The 27679-nt window shown below is 40.0% G+C and overlaps 1 protein-coding gene across 3 annotated transcripts in view; it reads left to right on the top strand.

The window, feature by feature from the left end:
• The window catches only part of gfra1a (gdnf family receptor alpha 1a), a 122873-nt gene extending 112143 nt beyond the window's left edge, over nucleotides 1–10730 (top strand). For all 3 annotated transcript variants that reach the window (XM_085799385.1, XM_085799382.1, XM_085799384.1), the window contains 2 exons: nucleotides 7845–7892; nucleotides 10235–10730. In XM_085799385.1, the coding sequence (XP_085655511.1) occupies nucleotides 7845–7892; nucleotides 10235–10390 (204 nt within the window). In that variant the 3' untranslated portion in view covers nucleotides 10391–10730. The remainder of the gene's footprint in view (nucleotides 1–7844; nucleotides 7893–10234) is intronic.
• The last annotated feature ends 16949 nt before the right edge of the window (nucleotides 10731–27679 follow it).

Raw genomic sequence — 27679 nt, 5'->3', positions numbered from 1 at the left:
TCAAGTTCCAGAGTTACCCATTCTCTTTTTATCTGAGCTGCTGATCTTTCTGTCCTTTTCTATCAGCTTCAGTCACCATCCATACATCTCCAAGTGTGTGAGTGTTTGTGTGTGTGTGTTCATCTTCTCCCTGTCAGCCTGTTTGTCTAGTTTCTTTCACATACCTCACCGCCTCGCCTCGCCATCCTCCGGCTCACTCACTTTCTATCTCTTTTGACTCCGAGGCAGGCGGCTCCATTTGTTTATCTAGTGTTGTCACAACCGCAAACATACTGTATATACGTCAAGATAAAGCAGTGATTCACATACTTGAAGTAATGCGAGGGTTGTTGTCTGGACAGCGGTTTCCAGCAAACCACACCAGAGAGAGAAGTCGTAATTAACAGAGTGTGAAAGTGAAACATTAAGCCGCTAAAGAGAGAAATATTGTCCAACAGGAGTTGATGGAGACTAAACCAGAGCTGATAGGAGAATACATATTTTCTAATCTTAGCTATCTTATTTCTTATCTTAGCTATCTTATCTAGCATCAATGAGATGTTAATGTCTTCTCAGTAGGCAGCTGTTTATTACTGTATGTTAGCATGAACACTTTGATACAATAGTTGTGCGGTGTGAGTTTGGTTTGGAGTCCGTCTACCTGCTGGAAGTCAGAAGTTTGAACCTGGATTCATTCAAGAAACAATAAATACACTGCAAAAACTCCAAATCTTTCCAAGAATATTTGTCTTATTTCTTGTAAAAATGTCAAATTTCTCTTTTCACTTAAAATAAGACTCATCACCTAAAGATGTACTTGTTTTTAGATCATTTTCATTTGTTTCAAACTAATTTTCACTTGAAATAAGTAGAAAAATCTGCCAGTGAAAGTTTTTTGTGCTTGTTATAAGAAAGAAAAACTTGATCCACTGTCAGATTTTTCTACTTATTTCACGTGAAAATATGCTTGAAAGAAGTAAAAAGTGTCTAAAAACAAGCTGCTTTTTAATGTGATGAGTCTTATTTTAAGTAGAATGAGATCTGAGACAAATATTCTTGGTAAGATTTTGAGTTTTTGCAGTGTACAGTAAATGATTTTAGCTTGTTTTCTGTGGATTTATAACATCAAAATGTTACCACAACCCATTCACATCCCACTTTTCTTCTCACCGTTTTTGTCCTGATCATTGTGTCATCACTATGGTGTGTAGATTGATTGTGTACCTGTGTGTGTCAGGCAGGCACACACACACACACACACCTCTGTGCCAAAGTGTGAAACAGTATTTCTCAGCTGGCAGCAACAACTCCTGCTCTACAGGAACAAGAGTTATGGAGCTGATGAAACAGAGAGTTTACTTGCAGCAATCCCGCGCTGCCCCGGCCGGCGCTGGGCTGATCCCGGGTCAGGCAGGAGGTGAAGATAATACTGTCATTACCAGCAGAGTGATGACAGAGAGCCACACAGCCATTTCACATATAATAATAGTAATACACAGCAGTGCCACGCCGCATCATAAAAACCACTGGAGCTGTTAATTGTTTACAGATGCTTCTGGAAAATCCTCCTTTAATTTCAGAGTAAATTCCACCTTAATCATTGTTTCTGTAAACAACAACAGTCCTAAGGGTAATCACTTTTCCCTGTTTATGTTGTTGTCCATGAAGAACCATACATTAACTGTTGTCAAGCACTCGTTGTTATTCTTACTGCATGGCACAGTAGTGTTAATGCTGTGGGTTTAAAGTCTCAGTGTAACATTTATACATATAAACACACTCGATCAATCTATAAAACACAACATCACTGTCCAGTATTTGCTCTTTTTTGTTGTTGTTGCAATGAATGACATGTGAATGGTGCTATCTATCTATCTATCTATCTATCTATCTATCTATCTATCTATCTATCTATCTATCTATCTATCTATCTATCTATCTATCTATCTATCTATCTATCTATCTATCTATCTATCTATCTATCTATCTGTCTATCTGTCTATCAGTATTTGCTCTCCTTTTATCTTCATTTTGGTCTCCTCCAACTCCACAGGAAGTAGCTAGCACTATGTTGAATAGCTCACTGCTAGCTTTGTCTAGCTACCTGAAGTTTGGTCTCATGTAGTATATCAAATATTTTACTCTGAGAGCGGTGAGAGGAAAGTTGGAGGCCGTAAAACCAAAACAAAAAGATAAAAGATGCTTAAAAAACTTTCCAATGGTTTGTCTTTTTCTACATAAAAGTCAGACGATCTGCTACTAAGATAAAAATAAAGTTTCTTGGCTGAAACAAAGGAACAAACCATAAGTAAACACATATTCCATCAAAAACAGGCAAAATCGTTCACTGCTAATCTCTGTGTATTTGTAGATGTTAACAACAGCAACACTGTCAATGTGTTTTTAGCACAAACTGTGTCCAGTAAAACACCTGCCACTCAGAGAGGAAGTGAGAATAGTGCAGGTGTGTGATTTCATCAACACGGCACGCACACAATCAGGTGAATAGACCTGCAAGTTTAGTTCACACACACATACACAGAGATACTGTAGATAAATGCTGCACTCTTTTCTGCACACACAAATGCAACTGCACTCACTCGCTGACTCAGACACACACACACACACACACACACACATACACACACAGTCTGTACTGATAATGAGCTTTGGTGGTGTACTGGTGCGTGTGTGCTGTTGGCACTGCTCTGATAGCACGTCAAGTACAAGTTAATGAGAGAGTTGTTGTTAAACCACTTTTCTAGTGTGTGTGTGTGTGTGTATATATATGTGTGTGCACTGTTCCTCCATGTACTGGAGTGTGTTTGCATGTATGTGTGTGTGTGTGTGTGTGTGTGTGTGTGTGTGTGTGTGTGTGTGTGCATCAAGGCAGGCTATGCTGTTGTAATGACACACTCGGGGGACCGGCCTGTCAGAAGACTCACTCCACTCTGCTCATTGATCTCTCTCTTTCAGACACACAAACACACACACACGTACGCACACACACACACACAGACACACACACACACAGCATAATAACCATTAACCAGAGACCCATTGACAACCCAGAAACACTCACTATCCTGCGTTTACCTCAGCTTGACAGAATCAAAGAAAAGGAAAAGGTGGCCGTGGTGTAAGCAGCTGAAAGCTCCTCAGCTCCCTGTGAGCTTTTTTTTTTCTTTCTTTCTATTTTTCTCTTTCTGGCGACTGGAGGAAGGAAAAGCGGCTGCAGACCTGCGTGCTCCTTCCACTTTCCTTTCTGTCAATGTTCAACAAATGGAGTTCGACTCCTTTGTGAAATGTTCAGACAAAGTGCTTTTGACCGTGAGCTTCAAACTAAATTAGAAACGTGCAGCTCTCTCTATTTCGTCTTTTTCTTGTCCACAGCGCAGCAGCGTCGCCTCCTCGTCTTCATTCTCCGACTCGCTTTAATTTTTCTGCTCTGTTGCCTTTGAGTGCGCCGTAAACTTGTAACGAAGCGAGAAGCCGTCGTCTGTGCCCTGAGTTTTAGAGGAAATTAAAACACTAGAAGGACTGTTTTACTCTCTCTCACCACACAGCACCACACACAGCCGCCCCCCACGGATAACACACACACACACACACACACACACACACACACACACACATGCATTACACATCGGCAGTGAGTTTGCAAACCCCAGGGCTCCATCAGCTTGTTCTTATGAATATAGTTGACTCCAAAAGCAGGCAGGAAGTGCCCCGGACAAATATGGAAATCTACCACATGCTAATGTGACTTTTCAGAACAGGCAGGTATTAGGCAAATGTAAAACACACAGACACGAGGCAGCAAAGTACATTTATACTCAAATTTGTTGACATCCCAGTCTTTTTTGAATGGAAATAAGCATTTGCTTTGTTTTTACATTATATGATATTTACAAGTAGAAGGCGTATAGTATGCCTCTGTAAAGCAGTGAAACCGTCATTAAGATTCCAGATCAATACAGTGGAAGTCAATGGGATCGAATGGATCAAGAAAAAAAACACTTTTTATGGTACTTTTCTTTTAGGATTAAAGGGATAGTTCATATTGGCAAATTGGCCCATTGCCATAATTGCTATAGTCATAGCAGTAGGTTTGTTACCTTTATTTGTCGATTTCTTGGTTTCCCTCATCAAACTAATCAAATACACAATCCAACAACTCCAAAACGCTCTTGTGGACAAGTTGTGACCTACACATTCACCACAGTATGAGATAATAACATGACCTTACAAGACAGAGTTGTTTTCGAGGTAAATGCTTGCAGAAAAACTGCCCCCGACGGGAACGCGCATCAGCGGTTTTGCATGAATTTCCCTCTAAAACAACTCTGTCTGGTAACGTTCTGTTATTATCTCATAGCGTGGTGAATGTGCAGGTCACAACTTGTCCACCAGAGCGTTGTGGAGTTGTTGGATTGTGTATTTGATGAGTTTGATGAGGGAAACCAAGAAATCCCATGAGCCGCCGTAGCGTAGCTCTGAGCAGCTTGCAGCTCTGCTCCACTGTTCTAAAAACAGCTCGCACCGACAAATAGTAGGTTTGTTACCTACTCCTAAAACTATAGGGATTATGGCAATGGGCCAATTTGCCAAATATTGAACTATCCCTTTAAGGATTTTACCTTTAAATTGTTATTTCCAGGAGACAGGACTCCTGAATATCACCATCTAACTCTGCTGGATTTGTTTTGGAAACATTATGACAGTAAAATCAATGCAGCGGCAGATGGAGCCGACTTTCTAAATGGAATCTACTTTCCAAAATTCACTTTGGTGTAATTTAAATTTCCAATTGTTTTTGCTTTGAAACACAGAAGAGTGCCTTCAGGATTTCACAGACCCTCCCCCCGGCAACAGCGATCATTATGGTCGTCCTCTGTCTCTAGCTGAGTGTTTCTGAGACGTAGAGTTTGTTTTAACACCTTTAATTCGTCTTAGAAACGACTCTAAACACAGATGGGACCTCATCATGAAGCACACGTTGTGTTTAGTTATCGTCATCCTCAGACCGCTCATACTTTCTGCTACCGTGCTTGAAATTCTTGGCTTGTTCCTGTGTTTGGGTCCTTATACAGAGGACTGCAAATACACTATGATTTATAGACATAATTCCAGCCGAGCTTTAGTTTTCTTTTTTCTTTATTCTAGTGCCGAAGCAAGAGTGTAATAACAGAATACGGTTTCTCACTTTCTGTATTACCATGCTCGCTACATCCTGTACATCCCTATTTTTGGTCTGAATTCACTATACTGTATACTAGAGCCATTTGTTATTCTGTCACAGCTAGAGTCTGAGCTACACACACACACACACATACACGCATATACACACATAAATAAATACCCATAAGCCAAAGCTGGAGCTCCATTCACCTACAGCACACAGAGATTCAGTGTGCAGGTCATTAGCAGCAAAGGAAAAAAGAAAACAAATATATGGTGTATATATAGTGTATTAGTTTTGTACCTGCTGCAAAAACCAAAGTCATCGTCTGAGGCTTAATTTGCAGACGACACAAACACAATAAAAAACACAAGATGCTAAGAAGCTGATTGCAGAGGCTGCAGCAAATCAACTGGTCGTGGGCATCGACTCGCCATGCAATCAACACAAGTTAATCACTTCTGCTCTGTTTAGAAATGTACCTGAAGAGAGAGAGAGAGTGGAGATCAGCAGCGTCATGCACCATCATCATCACCAAGATATCATGTTTATTGTTGCATTTAGAGTCATTTCTGACTTTCGAGTCGCCTCTGAGGTCGAGAAGCTTCATGACAAAATGTGTTTTGCTGCATTTGACCACAGAGCTCTGACTGTGACTCGTCTGTTTAGTCTCTGAGTTGATTGGTGAATACAAAAGTGGTTTATACTGTATTATTACATTTTGAGACGTGAATATTAAAGTTCCGGTAACACTTTACTTGACGCCTATCTCTATAACGCATTAAAACCATACTTATAATGAGTAATAATGCAGTTATAGCACTGTATAACTATAGTTATAAACACTGATGACACAATGATCATAATGCTTTATAACAATAATCATAACACACTGTAAAGCATTTTATCATGACTTATAGGTCAGGTATTATATAATACGTTATAACTGTTAGTAACTCGCTGACAATGCCCACATCGATAATGCATTATAAATATAGTTATAATGTGTTATAATTGGCTTATAGACATGTATAACTATCATTATAAACACTCATAAATTATCATAAGGCTTTATAACAATAAGCATAACACATCATAGAGCATTTTATAATGGCTTATATGGTCAAGTATTATAATAGAGTTATAATGTTCTGTAATATGTTATGCTTATTGTTATAAAGCCTTATGGCAATTTATGAGTGTTTATAATGATAGTTATACACATTTATAAGCTAATTATAACTATATTTATAATGCATTATCGATGTGGGCATTGTCAGCGGGTTACTAACAGTTATGTATTATAATGCCTGACCTTATAAGTCATGATAAAATGCTTTATAGTGTGTTATGATTATTGTTATAAAGCATTATGATCATTTATGAGTGTTTATAACTATAGTTATACAGTGCTATAACTGCATTATAACTCATTATAAGTATAGTTTTAATGTGTTATAGAGATAGGCGTCAAGTAAAGTGTTACCAAAGTTCCTGCTCTGCCTCTTCTCTAAAAATTGGATTTGATCTCAAATGATTCAGCTTTTTCTTTTAGTTTTTTTGTCTAATCTCAGTGCTCAGTGCTCAGAACAGGAAGTGCAGCAGTGTCTTCATTGCAGGTGGCGAGTAAAAGGTTGTAGTTTGTGGTTGAAGGTGATAAATAATAAAACCACAGGTTGTTGTTGTAGTGGTTTGAGGAGAACTTCATCATCCTGTCGTAGGTTAGTCCGACTGCCCTCTAAGGATGGACTGTGGGGTTTTATTGTGTGTGTTTGTGTCTTTTGTTTTCTGTAAATGCAGAAGTTCTTGTTCTTTTGCAAAGCCTGAGGGAGTGTGTGAGGGAGGAGGTCGGGGTAATTAACAGGTTAAATCCTCCCTCTACATCTTAACCCAGGTTGTTACTTAAACATGCACACTCAACATCATCATCGACCAATCAGAAAGGACCTCTGTTTTTTGTTTTTTTTAACACTCATATACTCATAAAAGCACGTTTTTGTTTTGGTAGAACATGTTTTACAAGATTCGCTGCACATTCATTTTAATAAGACTTAATTACCACTTAGTAAATGACAGGAAAATGCCGTGAAGGTAATTGATGTCATCTAACCTTCTTTTACACATTGAAAGTGTGTGTGTGAGTGAATCAAAGACGGTGTGTCCGAGCGTGCGACAGTCACTGAATGATAAATCTGAGATGAAATCATCATGTGTCTGGGTCGGACCGTCCCTCGGCGCTCCGCCTCGCTCTTCTTCCCTCTTCTTCCTTCTTCTCCTTCTCCTTCTTCGTCGTCTTCTCGAGTGTAAATATCAGAGGCTTTAAAAGTTTTACGGGCTCTCGGCGTAAACTCTCCAAGGTTATTGGAGTTTTTCCAATTTAGCTTCAGTTTCCAGCCGTCTCTCATGATCGGGTCGGAGCGGCACCAGAGCCTCCTACACACTGAGCGTGATGGTGCCACAGTGTTGCTGCAGTATTTTCATTCTAATTAAACAGCTGATTGTTTCATTGATTATCGATCAAAACAAATTAATTACTTGCAGTCAGTAATTACTGCTGTTAACATGAGATCTTCTTACACACTTCTTACACACTTGACGTTGAACTGATTTGTTTGTCATGTGGATCTTTTTCATCAATACAAATGGTGAATTTTCTTTTTTTGTGTGTGTTTTTCTGTTGCAGGCTCAGAAATTGAAGTCCAACTCCACTGCTGACGGTGTCTTCTGTGTGGTAAGCTTCTTTTCAGTTGTGCGACAAACTGCATTTTGTGTATTTAAGTACAAACACATGATTGAAAAAACTAAAATGAATTATAAATGTGGGGGAAAACTGTTATGTTGTTGCTCTTTACTTCTTTGTTATGGTTTAACTGCAGGTAAAATGAATCTCCGAGGAAACAAAACCTGCATTTTGAAAGCACTAACAAAGTTGTATCAACATAACAAACATTTGACAGAAAATAAATGTGCCAGAATAATATTTTTTTTAAAAAGGACAAACAGCCTGTATTTAGCCTTGTTTCATACCTTTGTGCATTTGGATGTCCAAAGTGCCATCAAAAAGAACGTCTTTTAATTTGGCAGAAATAATCAAAGCCTCTAAAATGCTGCACACAACCCGTGTGTTTCTCCGCTTTTATCTCGGAAAACAATTTCATTTAAGACCAAAAGGCAAATTGCTCAAGTTATCAAATCATCACAAACTCTAATCCAACCTCGCTGCTGGACGCCTGTGACCTCCCTCTGACAGCGATAGCCGTGGCAATCCCTTTGTAAACTCCTCTTCTTTGTAGTTCCTTTGAGGCTGAAATGGGATTGTTGCTTATCTGGTGGCTTTTAAAGTTCACTGTAAATGTCATTGTACAATAATAAGGCACTGTTATGCACTGGACTGACATTTAATAGAAGCAGGGACAGGTCTCGGGGAGATGACCCAGCCGTTAGCTCGCAGCTTTATTAGCAGCCTCGAGACCGATGGTGAGAGCCTATATATACACACATAGTTATTCATGGCGGCTCATGCAAATGCACACACAGATGTACTTCTTAGCTTTGCACTGTGGCATTTTATTTAAAAAAAAACAACCTTTAGATTTTTCTTTTTTACCGTGTAACACCAGATGAATATATTTATAGAGTTATTCATAGGCGATATAATTGAATTAAACAGTCTAATATCTTAACGTTCACCACGTCTCTTCTTGCATGAATTAAACTACAACCTTTGGTCCAACGTCTCTCCGAGGGGGGAATAAGATGACAACACTGGGAACATCATCATCAGATCTTTGGGATGTGTGGCGCATAGATAAAATTAAGACTTATTACACAGAAAAACGGCAATGACAGTTGAAATGCTTGGCAGGATTTTATGTTATTGTGAATGTTGATCATCATTTATCAAACTGTCATGGGGAAAAACAAAAAAAGCTCCCAGAAATGAGCTGTGGATAAAATCCAGAAGCTCCTGCCAGCTCTGATCCATTAAACTTTGTTAGGCCACAATCTGGACTTTCAGACCTGATGAAGCTGTTTTCACTTTTTCTTTATGATGGTTCAGCTTTGATAATGAGTCGATGGATGTTTCAACCAGACTCAGGTCACAGGTTTACTGCTCTTTCCCAGAAACAGACTTCACACAGTTTACACTATCAGACTGTAGCAAATCTGAGTTTGTTGTCATCTTCGGAACAAGACGTCCTTCATTCCAGGAAGAGGCAAAAACACAAAACATGTTTTCTCCTTTTGATTTTTCAGGTTGAAGTGAGATAAAAACATAATATTGTATCCATCACTGAGCAGTGAAGTCTTTTCTTATCCGACAACAAGAACATTTTTATCACTGCTGCCACTATATTGAACATTCCTACAAACCATGTCATGGCCCAATACATCAATAAATCATATCATGCTAACTCAGTTGGTTAATTAAGTCATTGATTGTGAAGGCTAAAGCTTCTCACCAGTTTGTCCTTGAAGATAGCAGTTAGCTTTAGCACATTATTGAGAAGTAAAACCAAATCAAAGGACATACAGTACTAAGATCCTATTTTTGCTGCTTTTTAATGTTAAAGCAGAAGTAAGCGATCCGGTCGTTTTGGCTAACTTCCTGTCAGCCCATGGAGTTAGCAGTCCCCGCCCTCGTCCCTACGTCACCACATTCACGTGCATCCCTTGGCTGCACACACAGAGAGGACCGCCCCTTTATGCCGTTCTCTCTCCTCATTGGATAAAGGTTGTAGGATATAAGGAAAGTTTTCTCCCCGGCTTACAGCAGAGCAGAGGGACTGACAGACCCGTGTTTCGGTCCAAACACTCTATATAAGTGATTGCTGTCGGAAGATATAACTATTTAAGACTTATATTAACACAAATATTCTGCTTACTTCTGCTTTAATGCAAGTTTAGAGTGAACCTCCAGCTTTGAGGTCATTAGTTTGAACCATACAATCTATGGTTTGAACATTTCTGCCAATTTTATCACCAATAAATGATTAAAAAACTAAAAAAGACAAGTCTCTTAGAGGTTGATGGACTGTTTTTCACCTCTCTCTGTCTCTCTTTCTCTCTCAGGACCCTCAGATAGACGGTCCGAGCACGTCCAACGTCATCCTGAGAAACTGGGCTGTCTCCAGACGGCCCACGGGCCTGGCCTCTCTGCTGCCCCCGCTGCTGGGGCTGTGGTACTGCAGCCTGCCTCCTGCAGCCTCCACGCCGGGCGACTTGTAGCCTCGCTGCTGCTTCACAGCCAGCGGCTACGACGGACTGACAAACACACATTTGTATAAAAGAAAAAGCAAAACAAGAAATTATATGCTTTCTTCTCAGTAATACCTGTTGTACTTTCATTTCCCTCTGGAATCTGTCTCTGTTTTGATTCCTACTTTGATTTTTTTTAAAGGAATTTTTGGGAAGCTTTGTTGTTTTAATGTTTTTTGTTCAGTTTTGGGTTTTTTTGCATTGCAGCTGTGTGCTAAAACGGTGATCTACTATACGTGTTAACTCAGTTTGGCTGTGTGTTCCCTTTGGGTTAGTTGAAACAAAAAGAAAACAAAAAAAACAACAAAAACAAATGGGATTTGAAGCTTTCGTGTTGCTCAGTTGGGCAGAAATGGCAAAAATACCCGAGGAGGACTACATTCCAGTAAACCACAGGCTGGTGGCTCTCTGAACGGTTCACAAAATGTAAATTAACATTGACTTTCCGAGTCGTCAGATCAGTTTTCACCCACGTCTGTTTGTGTGTTGAGGCTATAGGTGGGATCTTTCGCTTAAAAGTCACAGTCGGTTCAGTAACAGCTACATTTTATCACACGGGCAGCTTTTTAGATGTTATTCAGTCTCCTCTGTGGTTTGTGTATGTTTTGATAATCACGTGATCTGGTATTTAACGTTTTTATGAGCTGAATGAAATGAGGTCGACCTGACGGTAAAAAAAATGTCACTTGGAAAGAGTTTTTGTTTTCATTTTTTTCCAACAACTTAAAAACATCAGAGAAGTTACAAACATCTTAGCGCCCAAACCGTCTTCACTTGTAGCTCATACTGAACACACACACCGCCGCTGGCAAAAGCACACAGGCGAAGACCCACAAACACACACCGCACACTTTCACACATTCAGACAAAAACACACAGGAACAACACACATATATACACACACACACACACGGCACCAGGCTTCTGCTCCCTTCTTTTCTTTTCTTTTCTTTTTTTAAGCCTCGATTTGCCAACAGAGTGACGCTGGGAGATCACAGGACAGTGGGTCGTACGCTGCTGCTGTGGATGGCTGAATCCACTCCTCATTAGTGATTGTACATATACTCGTAACTGTTAGAAGTCCAAGCCATGTTCAGTGTTTCTCTATGGAAGCTGCTGCCGTCTCACCTGAACAATGCTTTCTGGTTATATTTTGGTTATTTTTGGTATTTTTTATTTCTAATGTACTTTGCTGCGTTGCGTCCATGAAAACAGACGAGATCTGATTGGCTCATTGTTGTTAGAGTACTACAGTATATTCCCGCCGCGGTAACGCTGTCGCTCCCAAGAGCTCACAATACAATACAAGCATCCACAGTCATCCGTCAGTTCAGTGTTGCGATTTATTGCTTCAATTGTGAAACCATCGACATTTGTTCGGGTAAAAAAGCCATTGACCATTTGCTCAGCTGCACCACCCTCCACACACACAAACACACACACACCTGTTCATTTTTGCGTCCTAGCATAGCATGTTCACAGTTCACCATAAAGTTAGTGGCTGACTGACTAAAGTGCACTTGTAAATTTGACCTAGTGACACTCACTGACATCAGCTCCTCTGTTGATTGTTCATTTATCCAACTTTTTTCTAGTTACAACTGACTGACTACAACTGCGGCTAACAAACAGTAGACGGTAATAAAGACACACTGTTGTCATATGTCAGGAACAAAATGAAAATTATTACTAATACATTACTGTAGACTGTTATTTTATTAAACTGTGACTCCCATTCAAAGTCATAATATGTAACTAATCATCATTAAAATGTTTAAAAACAACTATGTTACATATATTTCAGTTGTGTTCTTACATCCATCACTTAGAAATTTGTCATTTTAATCACAGCGATAGTCTGTGGTGTTTGCGTCTGTGACGTCATTCCAATTCATGGTTTCCTGTCCGAAGCATTGAAGTCGACTTTTTTTATCTATTTAAAAGCCACGTTTTTACAGTAAGCAACACATTTTTTTTGTACACGTTTGTCATTCATATTTTAACTACAGTATAAGATTTTCTGGATTTTAAGTTAAGCCAAGTAGTAAACGTTAGGCAGCTCAGCTCCCAGCTCCTCCGAGACGCCCTGTGTCCGCCAAAACAACCACATCGACAAATTGATCACTGGTTTTTAACCCTAAAAATGCTTCATTTCCTGTTTCTACCAGTTTTAATCCCTCTGGTCTGTGGTCCACTGGGCTGCTGGTTCAGAAGTTACATACGTACTGTGCCTTTGAGAAATGAGGACGACTAACCAGCACCTGTAATCTTAACGTAAGCATGTTGTTAACATTAGCGGCTAACAGTAGAGCGATAACACATTCCTGACGATCTTGCTCTTGTATATTTGTTTGTAGACAGGTGTTTAGAGGAATGGCTGCACCCTTGCATCGACGTCCATATGTGGACACTTAGTGCACCTGTATAGCGGCTCATGCATGCCCACTCCACTGCGTTTAAGAGCCTGACACACCTGCTGTGCACAGTTCTGGTTGCTAAGCTACGACTGGAGCGTGTTGTTGGCTGTTGAGGGTTGAGGGGTTTAGCAAATGGTCAGTTCTTTGTTTTTCTTTTTCTTTTTCTTTTGTGTTAAAACTATGTACTGTATGTAAATTGTTCAAGCATTTGTCTGTCTGCCACAGCGTTTCTTTCTCTCTATCTTTTCCCTCCTTTCTGTTTTTATTAGCCTACTTTATACGACACATTCAGGATCAGGACGTTTTACACACTCATCACTATGTGGCATGTTCGGACAGGTTACTTACTTTAGCCATTTGGACACCGACAAAGAGCATTTACGACACGCTGCTTGGGTTTATGTAGCTTCTCAGAACATGATTAATGTATAGTAGAACTTAAATGTTATTTACTGAGCATAAACATGGTATATGCACTGTATGTATGTACTTGGCTGAAACTATAAAATTGGACAAATAAATGTCTGATGATGATATTCTGTTCCAGAGCATTGTGAGCTATTTTGACATTCAGATACAACATAGAGTACATGGAATAAGCCAGAATATTGTTTTTTGTTTTGTTTTGTTTTTTATAACAACTTAAATGTATATTTCTCCCAGTATGTACTGTACATGATTATGGGATATTATTGCATCTGAGAAAGAGGATATCAATGTAACTCTCCTACTGTAGTTATACACGACTGTATTTCCTAAGCATATTGTTTTGTACCATAGCCCCATTTATGACGTTGCTTAAATATAGTATTGATTTTTTGAGTTTTTTTGGCTAAGATTTGAACTTATTTTTCTATCTTTTACTAATTTCTACTGTGTCGATGAGGATGAGTCGAAGTGAATGAGACGGGCCGGCCACAGATTGGCAATTACTGTAACTGTGCCGTTACAATAATGACTTTCACTGCTAAAAATAATTATGGTGACGGACGGTCACTAGAAGGTGAGCAAGGAAGGAAAATTGACATTGCATGGTGACTGTGAAGGGAATAAATCAAATGTTTAAAGACAAATCTATTCTATACCATACTGTTTGAAGGCTTTTTTATGGTATATTTTAGCAGAGGTGGGTGAGTGGGTTAAAATCCCACAGACTGAATGTGTGTGGTTTTGGACGGAAAGTTAAAGAGAAATGTTAGGAGTTCATATGCGTTTGATACATTTCTCAGAATTGTGTCTTAAAATACGTCTGATCGTTTTGTATCTGAATCCCAGAGTCATATCTGGAAGATGGGATATGAAAGTAAAAGTTTATTGAGGTGGTTCAGTGCTTCATCTTTCTTTGAAGAGGTCTCGAAAACTGGGCGTCACTTCCTCTCGGAGATCCCACAAAGAAAAAGACAAAAAAAAAAAAAAAAAGGGCCAAGATGGTGAATATGTTTGCCGTTCATCTCCATCTCATCTGTTGTTTCAAAATACCAGATATGGCTTTTTTGGAGATGCAGGCTCGATCAGCCTTCGCTATCCGGCATCATTAACTTCTTAGCTTGTGAAAATGTAAAATCTATTGTACAAAAGTTATAATTAAAAACTGTTAAATCACCCACTATGTTTTGTACTTTGTGTCATTTCACTGAGGAAAGGTGAGAAGGACGACGAGCAGACGACGGGGGGATTAAAGAAGAAGATGTGAGGTCGTCTGAGGTGAAGCTGAAAGGGCCGATAAGACCTCAGGTTAGCGAGGCAAAGGAAACATGAAGAAGATTTTAGCTTTGGTCAACCAGCGTGAGGGGAAAGGGGGAGGGGGGTTACATCAGGTCATCTCAGCGCTCAGTGAGTCTGTGTTATCCGCTGCTGCATAGGGGATAAAAACAAAGTAAAGAAGAGACAAAGAGATCGTGTACAAACCACCTGAAGAATCAAATTGTGATATATTCACCTGAGAGCTGCAGCTGCCTGATGAGTCTGTTTATGTTCAGCCTGAAATTACACAACCTTGTACTTAATGGCATCTGGCTGTGAAGACAATTTGTGTTTTTAAACGCTAAAATTTTGTTTCATCTTTTTCTTCTACTAGTTTCCAAAAAAATAATAATATTAAAACACCTGCAGGCTTAGGAGCCTTTAACTATAAAATTGTTTTATTTTGCATCGTTCTGAGAAATAGTTGCAGTTTGCTGAAAAAAAAAACAAGTCGATACCAATTTGTTAGAATGAATTGAAAATAGCCTCCCCCCAAAAAACCAATAGAATAACTTATTCCATTCTACAAACATTTCAAGATGTTCATTCATTCGGTGTTTGAAATAAAAGTTGCAGGAAGGTTTTGTAAGGTGGAAATCAATGCTCATCCAGTTTGCAAAACAAATGATCACGTTACAGAAAAATAAGAAAGTGGTAGGAAGTGGCACCTGTTAAATCTGTTACAGCAGCAGCTCCAGCTTGTTTTTCAGCACTGTGAGAGAATAAATGCAGTTGAAATCTATTAGTTCAATACAGCACAGTAATTCATACCAACAGCGGGGGATTGAAGGATGCAAGCTTCTTTGGACTAGTTGTAAAAGTTTTTACAGATGCGATAAGTGGAATTCCTTTCCCCTTTTTTGATCATATGTTTTTATCATGAATATAAATAGGCTACAAATATCCAAACAAGTGTCAGCAGCACAGTCACCTTAATGAGGACTGAGAAAACACAATCTGCAAAAGCTGCCATGCATGTTGAAACATGGAGCAGCCGTTATGAATTAGAGGAGTAAAACATGTTCAGGTGCACTGTATTAATCTGCAGGGGTTTGTTAGCTCACGGCCTGCAGGCCATCCTGTAGCGGTACAGTGGAATCCATTTTAGGAGCTATGGTTGGGAAATATTAAATCAGAAAGTGTAGGTTTATGTAAACCAGTCCCATCCGCAGCTGTTCGTCCCTGGTTATTTGTGATGAGATAAACAGATTTGAATAAACAGCAACAAGTGAGGAAGAAATCTGAACAGGTGCCTGCTGGGAGAAAAAGAACAAGAAAATTACACCAAACAGCACTTTGCAGATAGGTTATGTGTTATTCACAGATGAATTATGACATGTACAGGAACTGCAGTTCTCATCCCACAGTGCTAAGTAGCTGTTAAAAAAAGTAGCACGGAGCACTCATCAGCAGGTGAGCTGGTTGCTACTGTGGGGGAAAAAAGAAAGAAAGAAAAAGAAGCTGTAATTGCCTCTGATAGTTGGGCAGCACTTATTTACTGTAAGAGTATAAATGGATGAAGATGCTAAACGCAATCACAGAGACGCAGAAGCAAATGTATTGCAAGGCCACTGGGAAATAAATGACATAAAAAAAAACTCTTTATAATGGGCAGTGGAGGGAGTCAGTACCTAAGGGTGGGCTTAGGGGAGTCTGTTTTCCTTTATTTAGACGTTGAGCCCCCCAAAACGAGGTAAAAACAATACTTCATGACTTGATTAAGTCTTAATATATCCGACCTACCTGTGATTGTGAATATGAAATGTATTATCCATGTTATCGAGAAGTATCTTGCGGTTATCCGGTTTCGTACACCCCTACAGTGGACCGTACCATTCAGTCACCTTGACATTAGCATTAACAACCAGAGTCGCTCTTACCGTAACGTTTGATCGACTTCTCGTCGAGGGTCACACAAGTTTTCTAACCCGTCAAAATGTAAGTATCAGTAAAGCCAAACTTCTTTAAAACACTTTACTGTCTTATATTTGGAGTTTCTCAATTAAACCGATAAGTATCTATTTACCGGTGTATGCTAAAGTTAAGCTAGCGAACGTTAGCTAAGTTAGCCGATAGGTACGTAGCCAGCTACGTCAGAGGGAAACTTGTACATTGACGTGTTCACATTGTTGTGTTCAAGTGTGGCAGCAGTTAGTGAGTTTACCAGGATGTTTGTTTGTTTGTTTGTTTGTTGAACGCAGGTTTTATTTGTTGTGTTGGCCAATTTCTACCTCAATGATTTAACGTTGCATTCATCATCTGACAGCTTGAATTGAACAGTCAGTTACTCCCCTCCCTCTGACTGACAGTGTATTTGCCCTGTGCATCAAATAGTTTGCGTAAATTCTCTAATAAAAGCCAAGACAAATCAAATAGACGCTGCTTCTTCTCACTTTTGACAACATGTTGTGATAGATTTTGAAACATATTGTAAGTAGTCTATCATATGATAAACTGGATTAACCCAGAGCGATAGATATAACAGAGTGGCGACAGCCTTTGATGTCGCCGCCAGCGCGGTCACGTGGTTCATGTAGCTCCCAATAGTTCCAAACGAGGCTGCCGCTGTCATGTTCTGCTGTGGGACAGACAGCACTGAGCTTGCTTTTGGACGGTAAATATTAAAAAATAAACCGTACAAAGGTATATTTACAACTGTTACTGAATTACTGTATGTACATCAATGTCAGTTTTCAAACAAAAGGCAAAATCTTCTTGCTTCAAGGTTTTATTTGTCACTCTAAAGTGAAGATTAGCCTGCCCTACAGTAAAAATGGCATAAGAAGAGGAGTAAAGCAATATATTAAGCGGGAATATATATATTTAAGCATAAAAGATCAATCAAACCCACACAGTTTGAAACAACGTTCAAAACACACACAGCCAGTATCACAACTAAATATAAAGCCCGCTAGCTTAATGCTAACGTATAATGCAAAACCTCATAGACGGGCTAACAGAAATTAGCATCGATATCGCCATTTTGCGGCAACCGAGCCACAGCAGTAAAGCTGCCAAAACCTGGCTTTAGCGCTGTCAACACGTCACAGTTTTAATATTTTGTTGATGCAAGAAAGTCACCGTTTAATCAAGAGTCTGTGGTCAGTTCATAACGTTTGTTAGGAACTTGCACCGATGTTTGTTCTGGGAGAAGTGCAGAGTCTGTGTGAGCCCCGACCGGGGACCAGGGCAGCGGCTGTGGGAGAAGTGCAGAGTCTGTGTGAGCCCCGACCGGGGACCAGGGGCAGCGGCTGTCACAGCAGCAGCAGCCGCTCTACTGAGCTGATCTGCCGGGGCCGACCGTCCGTCCTCCCGTCGGAGAAAACGAGCCAAGTAACGTATCCGCATGCTTTTAGAGGTTTACCGCTGGCTTGTTAAATTATTTTGAAGAGATTAATGTTGGTCTCATTGATGAAATTTAACAACTGTGGCAGTGGCATTAGTTTGTTTGAATGAAAAGTGAGCAGGGCTGCCTCTGGGCTACGGACTGAAATCACCACAGTTACGTAAATAAATAAATGTTTTTCAATGAACCGATCAGTCTAATAATTTTTATTTTGTTAAGTCAACATGGTTACTGTACTTGGGAAAGATTATTACCACTTTATAACTTAAAATTGGTCGGTATTTCGTCAACGTAGCTCAGTAGTTTCTTGCTGTGCAGCCATAGAAACAGACGTGGTCCAGCGCCGCGGGAGGAATGTTTGGAACTATTGAGGGCTCCATAACCCGGAAGTCGGCCCGCCATTTTTTACAACGGAGTCCTATGGGAGTGTCGCCACTCTGTTATATCTATCGCTCTGGATTAACCGCTGCAACTCTGTCCATTGCTACTTTATTTCCTGTCTCCTTGGCAACGGTAACCATAGTCGTTACATTCCACCTCCTGTACTGGGATTTCAAAATAAAGGCATACATGGAAACGTCTTACGGTAATAATGGTTGTTTTGAGCATCATAAAACATTAGTCTCCTGTGCTGGGCCGGGTCTGGCTACAGGTTTGAGCAAATAAAAGCCGGTCTCAGTTAGAAGCCAGGTCTGTTCCTATTTTCTGCAATTTTTTTTTTTTTTTTTTTCGGGCCTCAAAATTAAAATGCAACTTGTGTAACTTGATGCTCGGCCATGTGAATGCTGTTTTGGATCAGACTCTTTACTTTTTAAAAAAACTCTTTTAAACAGTTAGAATAGAACGATTTGAAAGGATTAAATAAAAGCCTAGTGTCCCATCCAGACGCCTGTCTATAAGCAGGGTCAGTTCGGCAGTTGGAGAAAATGGTAAAAGCCCGGGCCTCTATTGGAGAGTTTACGGTATGTTAGATCTGTACTCATCCTCTATCTGTTCCTCATGAGCTACTGAGTGTTGTTGTTGTGTCTGACAGAAATGTGCAGACTTTGTGTTTCTGGTTTGCCGTGGTGATACAGGTGTTTGTTTGTTTTCTATATTCTGCTGCTGATTGAGTTCGAAGTTTAGGGGGATGTTTGATTTATGTACCAGTACTAAACCTTAAACCTGCTGCAGTATTCATAACCCTGTAGTTGTATTGATGGTCATTTTTGTTGAATTAAGTGAGTTTTGTTACTTTGTCTGGTGAAGTGAAAGCTGCTGTTTATTTTTTTTATTAAGGAGTCTATTGAGTGCATGATCCACACAGGAGGCTTGTCTACAGAAACTGAATTTATATTCAGTGTGAACAATGTGGGCCTGGCCATGTTGTAGATGTTGATCTACTTGTAATTTTGATAACTGTTATTGTGGTGAGTATTGATACTTCTTGTGATGGTATAAACCCCCACAACAGAGTGATTGGACAGGTTTTTTTTTCTTACCTTTTTTTTATCCCTTCTTTTCCGGGAAGAGATTGTAAAAAATCTTTCAGTGTTTGGCTTCTCCCCCTAAGAAATGTTTTAATACCTCAAACAAATTTACTACCAAATGATAACTGCCAAGGTAACGCTGTAATTTTCTGCTGCGGTACAAAGCGTACACAAAATGACACTGCTGTGTTTAAAACAGACGACTAATTGGCCTCGGAGCCGGAAAGTTATTCATTAAAACCTCTCTTGGTTTATGTTCATGAGTTGAACAGAATAGAGAGAGATAACTTTAAACAGGCTCATTCTGGGCTCCGGCTCCTATTTATGGCTCAGTGTGTGTCATATGAAGTGGTGTTGATAGTCGCTGACACAGAGAACATCCACTGAGGCATTTTTGACATTATGAATAAAACATTAATGTAAAACAGTAAAGGGTGATGGGGAAAGCGTTCTGACGCGTGCACATCATCGTCACCAAATGCCAGAAAATGAGTCTGACATTTGAGTTTACTAATAAGTCATAATTCTCCATTGTCTTCCAACACAGCCATTAGAGTAACTGCACATCCTCCAGCCTTAATACAGCGCAGAATAATAACAGTGATTGCAGTATAACCACATCTGCCAAGAATGGAGTTCGTTTGGGGAAGTGGCCTATAAATATCACTTGTTGCAAGAGGCTGCAGGCAACAAAGTCTGAGTCATTGTTCATAATGAAGAAAGAAAAGTACTTTTTTACTTTTTCATACCTGGAAACTTATTAAAGATGAACCAATTGTATTCAAGTAAACATAAAAAAAAAGTTACGGAGACTCAGCAACAACAGCTTGATCACAGGAATACACACAAACTGCTCAGTTGCTAAGTCGAGAAAAGTAAAAATAAATTTGAAGTGATAGGCTATGTGGTCAGGGACAAAATGCTTCTCCCACAATTATTCAGCTTTTCCCAATTTGCCCGGGGAGTCATTACATGAAAATGGAGCGTCAATTAAAACATATTAAATAAAAGCACTGTGACCGTGCTATTCCAGTTAAAATTCAACATCCATCCAACCATACGTTTTCTTGCAGGAGCACTGAGCAGACTCATGCTCTGAGTGCACGTCTTTCTCTCCATTGTAAAAAATAGTTAATCATGTCACACTAATATATTAGAAACTCATGAAATGAACCCCTTTCCCCCCCCTGTGGCTTCAGAGCTGAACTGAAAAGCCAACTATCGAACATTACGTCCAGTCAGTGAGCAGAATAGGATTTTTTGATGCAGGCAGCTTTTCACATGCAGAGAGATTGAGCTTATTAAGAGTCATTAAAGTGCTACACTGGGATAACGTCAGTGGATATGTGATGAAGGCTGTGGAGCGCTGTGGTCCAGTGTTGGCAGCAACAATAGGCCGAGTTCAGAGGAAGGAAGACTGGCAGCTGCTCACACCTGCTCATTACATCATTCTTGAATCTTTACTAGAACAATTCATGGTGATGTTTCTCTGCTCCCGACCAAGACATTTTACTTTGTGCAGCATTTCTGATCACGGCACTTAAACACAACTGAGTGTCAGATCCATTACAGGATAAAAAATTAGCTGGTGGTAAAATTCCCAGTTACATTTTTTGAGTTAAAACATGTTAATTTATGAGAAAAAGGGTCACAAACTGGATCTGAGTCTCTTGTAAATGTGTGCAGTTTTGCATGAATTTACCTCAACAACAAATCCGTCTCGTAACATTGCGTTATTATCTCATAGCGTGGTGAATGTGCACAACTTGTCCACCAGAGCGTTTTGGAGTTGTTGGATTGTGTATTTGATGAGTTTGATGAGGGACACCAATAAATCCCATTAGCCTCCGTAGCGTAGCTCTGAGCAGCTCACGGCTCTGCTCCGCCGTTCTAAAAATAGCTTGCACCGACGATTAAAGGTACCGAACCTACTCCTAAAACTATAGAGATTATGGCAATGGGCTAGTTTGCCAAAATGTTGAACTGCCCCTTTAAAACTTCTTTTTTAAAGGAGCTACTGCAACAAAGCTTATTGTAGCATCAGTGTGTGTGTGTGTGTGTGTGTGTGTGTGTGTGTGTGTGTGTGTGTGTGTGTGTGTGTGTGTGTGTGTGTGTGTGGTAGGCAGCAAAGCTATTATCCCTCATTTCTTGTTTGCAAAGGGCAGCGTACTAATCATTCAGCTAACTAGCAAACATCACAGACAGGAGGTCGTATCATTTTACTAATTATCATTAATTTTATGAGTAATGTGAACTTGAGGTCAGCAGGTGTTTCTACTCTAACAAAGATTGTTTATGAAGCAGAGGAAGCATCACTCTGTAGCATCTCTGTGTAACACAATGTCCCAGTTTACAGTAAATTTCATTCAAATCATATCAACAGGTTAAATTTATTGAATTTGCATTTGCATTATTCACATTAATTCAGTACCTAAAGATTATCTAGACTTGGATCGTGGTGTGAGTGTAAATTACAGGTCACTGAGGGAGAAACACTTTGTGCCACTTCTGCCTTCAGTGTGAATCTACTTTCTCTGGGGAAAATTATTATAACGGGGATTTGTTGTTATTATCTACCAGCCTGAGCTCCTTGACTTCAGCATCATTGTTCTTTAGCACCAGTGATACATATGATTAATACCCAGAATAAAACTGAACCAGGCTTGTCATTAGAATTGACCCTCGTCCTGCAGTTTCATCTGCTCACACTCATAACAAGCCTCCTGATATTATATTTTTTATAGTTTATCAATACCAAACCTCTATTCATTAATGGACAGTTTATAAGAAGAGGTCATTAAACTTCACATAAACGTGTTGGCTCTCCTGACACCGGCATGAATTAACATCTATTAAAGTATCGCGGGGGAATCACTGCGACGCAACTGAACTCCTGTGTGGCCGATTCGTGTCACTGTGACAAATAGGTTATGAATACTAATAAATGTGTTTGCTGTAATCATCTTTGGTTCTTTACAGTCAGAGTTTAATTAGGCAGGATGTTTACAACTGAACTTTCTTTCTTTAACCATCTTTGATTAAAAAAAAGAGTTCATTATGATCAGGAAAAAATATCCGTATACTGTTTTCTAAAAACATATCATATGGAAAGTAGTGGGGAAAGATATTCAGTAAAAAATATTTATCAATTTATCATTGAAATGCTAGAGGTCTTGCATTTTAAATTAATTTTTTATACTTTTTATTGTCATGTTCCGAATGAAAACATAGATATTGGCAAACATTCACATCAGAGATGTGGAAAAATAACTTATGGAAATAGATTATTTGTTTTTCAAAGATTGATTAGGAATTAATCATGTAATAATTTTAGTTCCGTACTGTAATAGGTTTAATACGATAAATGTTTTTCCCATTGCTTTGCTTTTCGTTCCTTTACAATTTCCCATAAACTACAAAATAAAAGTGTGGTATCTAGGATGGTTTATTTTGAAAGCAGCAGTTTCCAAATTAATGTGTTAAATGATAAACAGGACAGTCACAAATCATATCGGTGAGTCCAGATTTGGAAACCTGTGTCCGTCCTGTACTTTCCAACATCAGAACCAGACCCGACCCATTAGCTCTAAATGTTTTGGACCTAATCTGGTCCCTGTTACTGACGGACTGGGCAGCCTGACCTCTAATCCAATACACCGTGACCTTACTCAACGCTGCTTCAAAATCGCTTTATTTGTTATTTACTTGACACTGGAAAAAACAACCAAGGTCACTTTTCCACAGAGGCTGAAATGAAAGAATGGTACAGTGAGTGAATGCAGAGAGGTTGTAAGGATTGTATAAACTGTATCTGTTAAGATCAAAATAAGACGTTTTTCGGGCAGTTTAATGAATTTCTTATTTCTCATAAAAAGCCTTTCAAAAACATTGATCGGTGAGACGACGTCACAGAGCAGCAGAGGTAGAAATAGGTACAGTAAGAGAGGAAACATCACAGCGAGCCACACAACGTTTCCTCCTTATTGGGAAAAAGTGTGTGACAAAGCGGGACGCTGGTCACCTCAACCCGTCAGCTGACCCGCTGGCGTCCTCAAGTCTCTGTGGTTAACCGGCGCTCACATAATCAAGCTGATGCAGTGCGTCAGCCGCCGCCGCTGCTGCTTCACTCTTTCCCCTTTCATCCTCCACGTCTCTGCACTTTGTGATGCTGAGAGTAGAAAAAAAAAAAAAAAAAAAAAAAAAGGACCTCTTTGTTGGCGGAGAAGGCCACTTATGACAGAGAAGTGCATGCTGGGATAGAGTAGAGGACAGTGGTGACAGGGGCGACATTCTTCACAGCGTCACACAGCCTGGTGGCTTGGTTGGATGTATATGTGTGTGTGTGTGTGTGTGGAGGCGGAGGGAGAGACAGCAGTGTGCTTTGTAATCCTTTGTCGGCCGCCCGGCTCTGACTCGGTCACTTGTCCTCAGTCCGTGGACCCAAATTACCCGCCGCAATTGGCCCGTAATGGCATAAAGATTGAGGTCTGGACGCCGGGGCATCAATCACAAGGACGTGGCTCAGCTGACCCCGAGTCCTCAACAAGAGGGAGGTGAGAGGAGGACGGAGGGCAAAGGACAGAGAGGGAGAGGGAGAGAGAGAGGGGGAGGGAGTGGGGGGAGTGAAAAGGGCACGAGAGATGGAAAGATGGAGTGAGCAGACAGAAGAGAAAGAGAAAGAGAGAACAAAGAGGATCAGGCAGAGACGGAGAGATGAGAAGTAATCAGTTTTATTACGGAGCAGTCCTTGAAAAGGACAAGATGCACTAATACAAAGCTCCTGACACTGCGCGCGCGCGTGTGTGTGTGTGTGTGGACATTTACCGAGGCCCTAATAACTCCTGACTTGGCAGAGGTAACGTGAGGTTGATTTTGCAGATTTAATTGAAGTTGAATTGGTTGATTGAATGATTGATTGAATGATCTCAGGCTAAATATTGTACTGATGTCTGGAGTTTAGCCTTGAACCTGCCAAATTATTTAAAAAAATCATTCACTCTCCTCTTCGCTGAGCGGCGTCTCTCTCTGTGAATACATCAAAATGAAAATTTAATAGAGAGGACATGAACTTGAGTGTCACGCAAATTAGCGTTTATGTGCAGCTGTGGGAACCAAATCCTGAGTGAAACTGGAAAAATGTTCCCTCATCTCTAATAAACAGTATGGAGAGCAGGAATTAATGCTCACACTTTAATTTCCATCGCAATCTGGACGACGTTTTTCACTTCATTTTTTAATTTAACAGGTTAAAAAACATATAAAAATCAATGAAGGTTTAGTTTTGTGTACTTAGAGGGACTTTGGTGCAGAATCAGCAGCTCATGTGTTTATTTTCTGCCGTTATTCATGACTACAAGCTGTTAACAAGCTGTTAACGTGTAAAATATTTAGTACTTGTGGTTAATTTTATTTTATTTAGTAAACCGGGGTGCTAATTTGAACATTGGCTGGACTCCATTAAGTAATATCTGGGTATGTTTCAGTGATAATTGGTTAATTGGCGCACCACTTTATACAGTGTTAGTGTATGTCTGCTTTTTCTCACGTTTTATAGAGTTATTGGTACATGGTCTTTGTTTTAATAAGAAGTATAGTGATTATTGAACTCCTATGTGCTCTTTCCTGTTGTTTGGTTGTGAAGTTGTGTGTTGGCATTGTCATGTTTTCATGTTTTGGAGCTTTTGTTTTATTTGTGTTCATGCGTTAACCTGCTAATATGATAAGTGTGTTTAGACAGGTGTGTGGCAGGCAGCGCTGCTATTAGCTTAGCTCTGGATGCTTGTGTGCAGTGCACTGCTGCTGATGCCGTGGTGTTTGGCGAAACATTATGGAGCATGGGAGTGATGTGATGTCCACAGGTAACTGTGAAAGACACTGTGGTCGCTGTCGATTACACAGCGACACACGACTGCATATGACAAAACCAACACCAGTAGGTTAGAGGAAGTCTGGATATTAATAAATTGCCTTTTTATGTTACATAGACATTCATTTCCATACATTTCATTGAGATACAGTATTATGTTGATAAATACAAACTTAAAGAAGAGGCCAGAACAAAGTTGGAGCACAATTATTTGTCATATATTGATGAATGGTTGAGTAATTCAGCCTGAGTACAAGTCAGGAATTCAACTGAACTGAATGTATTTGAGTTAAAGCAAGAAAATCTACAATCCTGAAGAGGAAATACTAATGTACAGTGTATTAAATTAATTATTATATTAATTTAAAACTATTCTATGCCTTTGATGCTTAATTATTGAATCTACATCAGACTCCTCACTCTCAACCTGTGTGTGTGTGTGTTTGCCATATGTGAACATGTGGGACTGGTGTCAGGCTCCATTGTCTACAGGAGACAAATGACGGTAAAGCAGATGTTAAGGGTGTAACAGCGATAACAGACTCCCATTAACATGGTTTGCTTTGGCCTCGGCTCTTTTCTTCTACTCTCCCTCTCTGAATCTTTCTGTGTTTGTATAAGTTGAAGTCATTGAACTTCTTCCATTGACTTCACTTAAAAACACGGAGTGCCCGCTTTCATCCTCACAACTGGTTTAAAAAACATTAGATCAGGATAAAAGGGAAAGTGCACCACTTCCTGCTGCCTCTGACGTGCAGGTATTGAGCAGAGCGCAGATGCCAGCAGCCCACTTAATGCTAAATACTGCAGTCTTTTATCTTGTGGGGAAAAAAATAGAGCGAGCTAAGAGCGTAAAAAGGAGCACTTATCTCCTCCTGGTCACTAATGGTGGTGACAGCAGCAGCACTGACCTCATGTAATGTTCAGAGGCCTTTCAAGTTCCAAACTACACTCGAACGAAGGAGACAAAAGCAAAAAGTGAGAGAAACGGCAGAAAGAAAAAAAGCCTCCATTAATGTAGATGGGTGTTTAGTGTCAGAAACGAGTGGTCGATCAGGGAAATCTCCACAAATCAAATGTAATTGATTGTATTTTCACAGAAGTTCTTTTTCATTTACGTTTTTTCCATGTGAATTTAACCCCCCTGTTGTCCTCCTCGATCAAGGAAGAAAGGAAGGAAGGGAGGATGAAGGGAAAGAAGGAAGGAAGGAAGGACAAAGGGAAAGAAGGAAGGGAAAAGGGAAGGAAAGATAGAAGGAGGGAGGGAACAGATTGGGTCAAAAAGGAAGGAAGGAAGGAAAAAAGGATTGTGGAAAGAAGGAAGGGAAAAAGGAAGGCAATTAAGGCAAGGCAATTTTATTTGTATAGCCCGTTTTTACAAACGGAAAGGAGGAAAGAAAGATGGAGGGAGGGAACAGATTCGTTCAAGGAAGAAAGAAGAAGGAAGAAGGAAGGAAGGAAGGAAGGGAGGGAAAAAGGATTGTGGAAAGAAGGAAGGGAAAAGGGAAGTAAAGAAAGATGGAGGGAGGGAACAGATTTGTTCAAGGAAGGAAGAAGGAAGGAAGGAAGGGAGGGAAAAAGGATTGTGGAAAGAAGGAAGGGAAAAGGGAAGTAAAGAAAGATGGAGGGAGGGAACAGATTCGTTCAAGGAAGAAAGAAGAAGGAAGAAGGAAGGAAGGAAGGGAGGGAAAAAGGATTGTGGAAAGAAGGAAGGGAAAAGGGAAGGAAAGAAAGATGGAGGGAGGGAACAGATTCGTTCAAGGAAGAAAGAAGAAGGAAGGAAGGGAGGGAAAAAGGATTGTGGAAAGAAGGAAGGGAAAAGGGAAGTAAAGAAAGATGGAGGGAGGGAACAGATTCGTTCAAGGAAGGAAGAAGGGAGGAAAAAAGGAAGGGAAAGGGGAAGGAAGGAAAGAAAGATGGAGGTATAGGGAACAGATCAGGTCAATTGTATCAAAAGAGGAAAGAAGAAGTAAGGATGAAGGGAAGGATATAGAAGGAAGGGAAAAAGGATTAGTGGAAAGAAGGAAGGGGAAAGGGAAGTAAAGAAAGATGGAGGGAAGGAACAGATTCATTCAAGGAAGGAAGAAGGGAGGAAAAAAGGATTGTGGAAAGAAGGAAGGGAAAAAGGAAGGAAAGAAAGATGGAGGGAGGGAACAGATTCGTTCAAGGAAGAAAGAAGAAGGAAGAAGGAAGGAAGGAAGGGAGGGAAAAAGGATTGTGGAAAGAAGGAAGGGAAAAGGGAAGTAAAGAAAGATGGAGGGAGGGAACAGATTCGTTCAAGGAAGGAAGAAGGGAGGGAAAAAGGAAGGGAAAGGGGAAGGAAAGAAAGATGGAGGTACGTATAGGGAACAGATCAGGTCAATTGGATCAAAAGAGGAAAGAAGAAGTAAGGATGAAGGGAAGGATAGAAGGAAGGGA

Source organism: Trachurus japonicus, chromosome 15 (assembly GCF_045865225.1).
Source record: "Trachurus japonicus isolate A0001 chromosome 15, Traja_1.0".
Classification (NCBI taxonomy): Eukaryota; Metazoa; Chordata; class Actinopteri; order Carangiformes; family Carangidae; genus Trachurus; species Trachurus japonicus.
The sequence above is the reverse complement of the archived record's forward strand: the minus strand, read 5'-3'. Positions and strand labels throughout refer to the sequence as shown.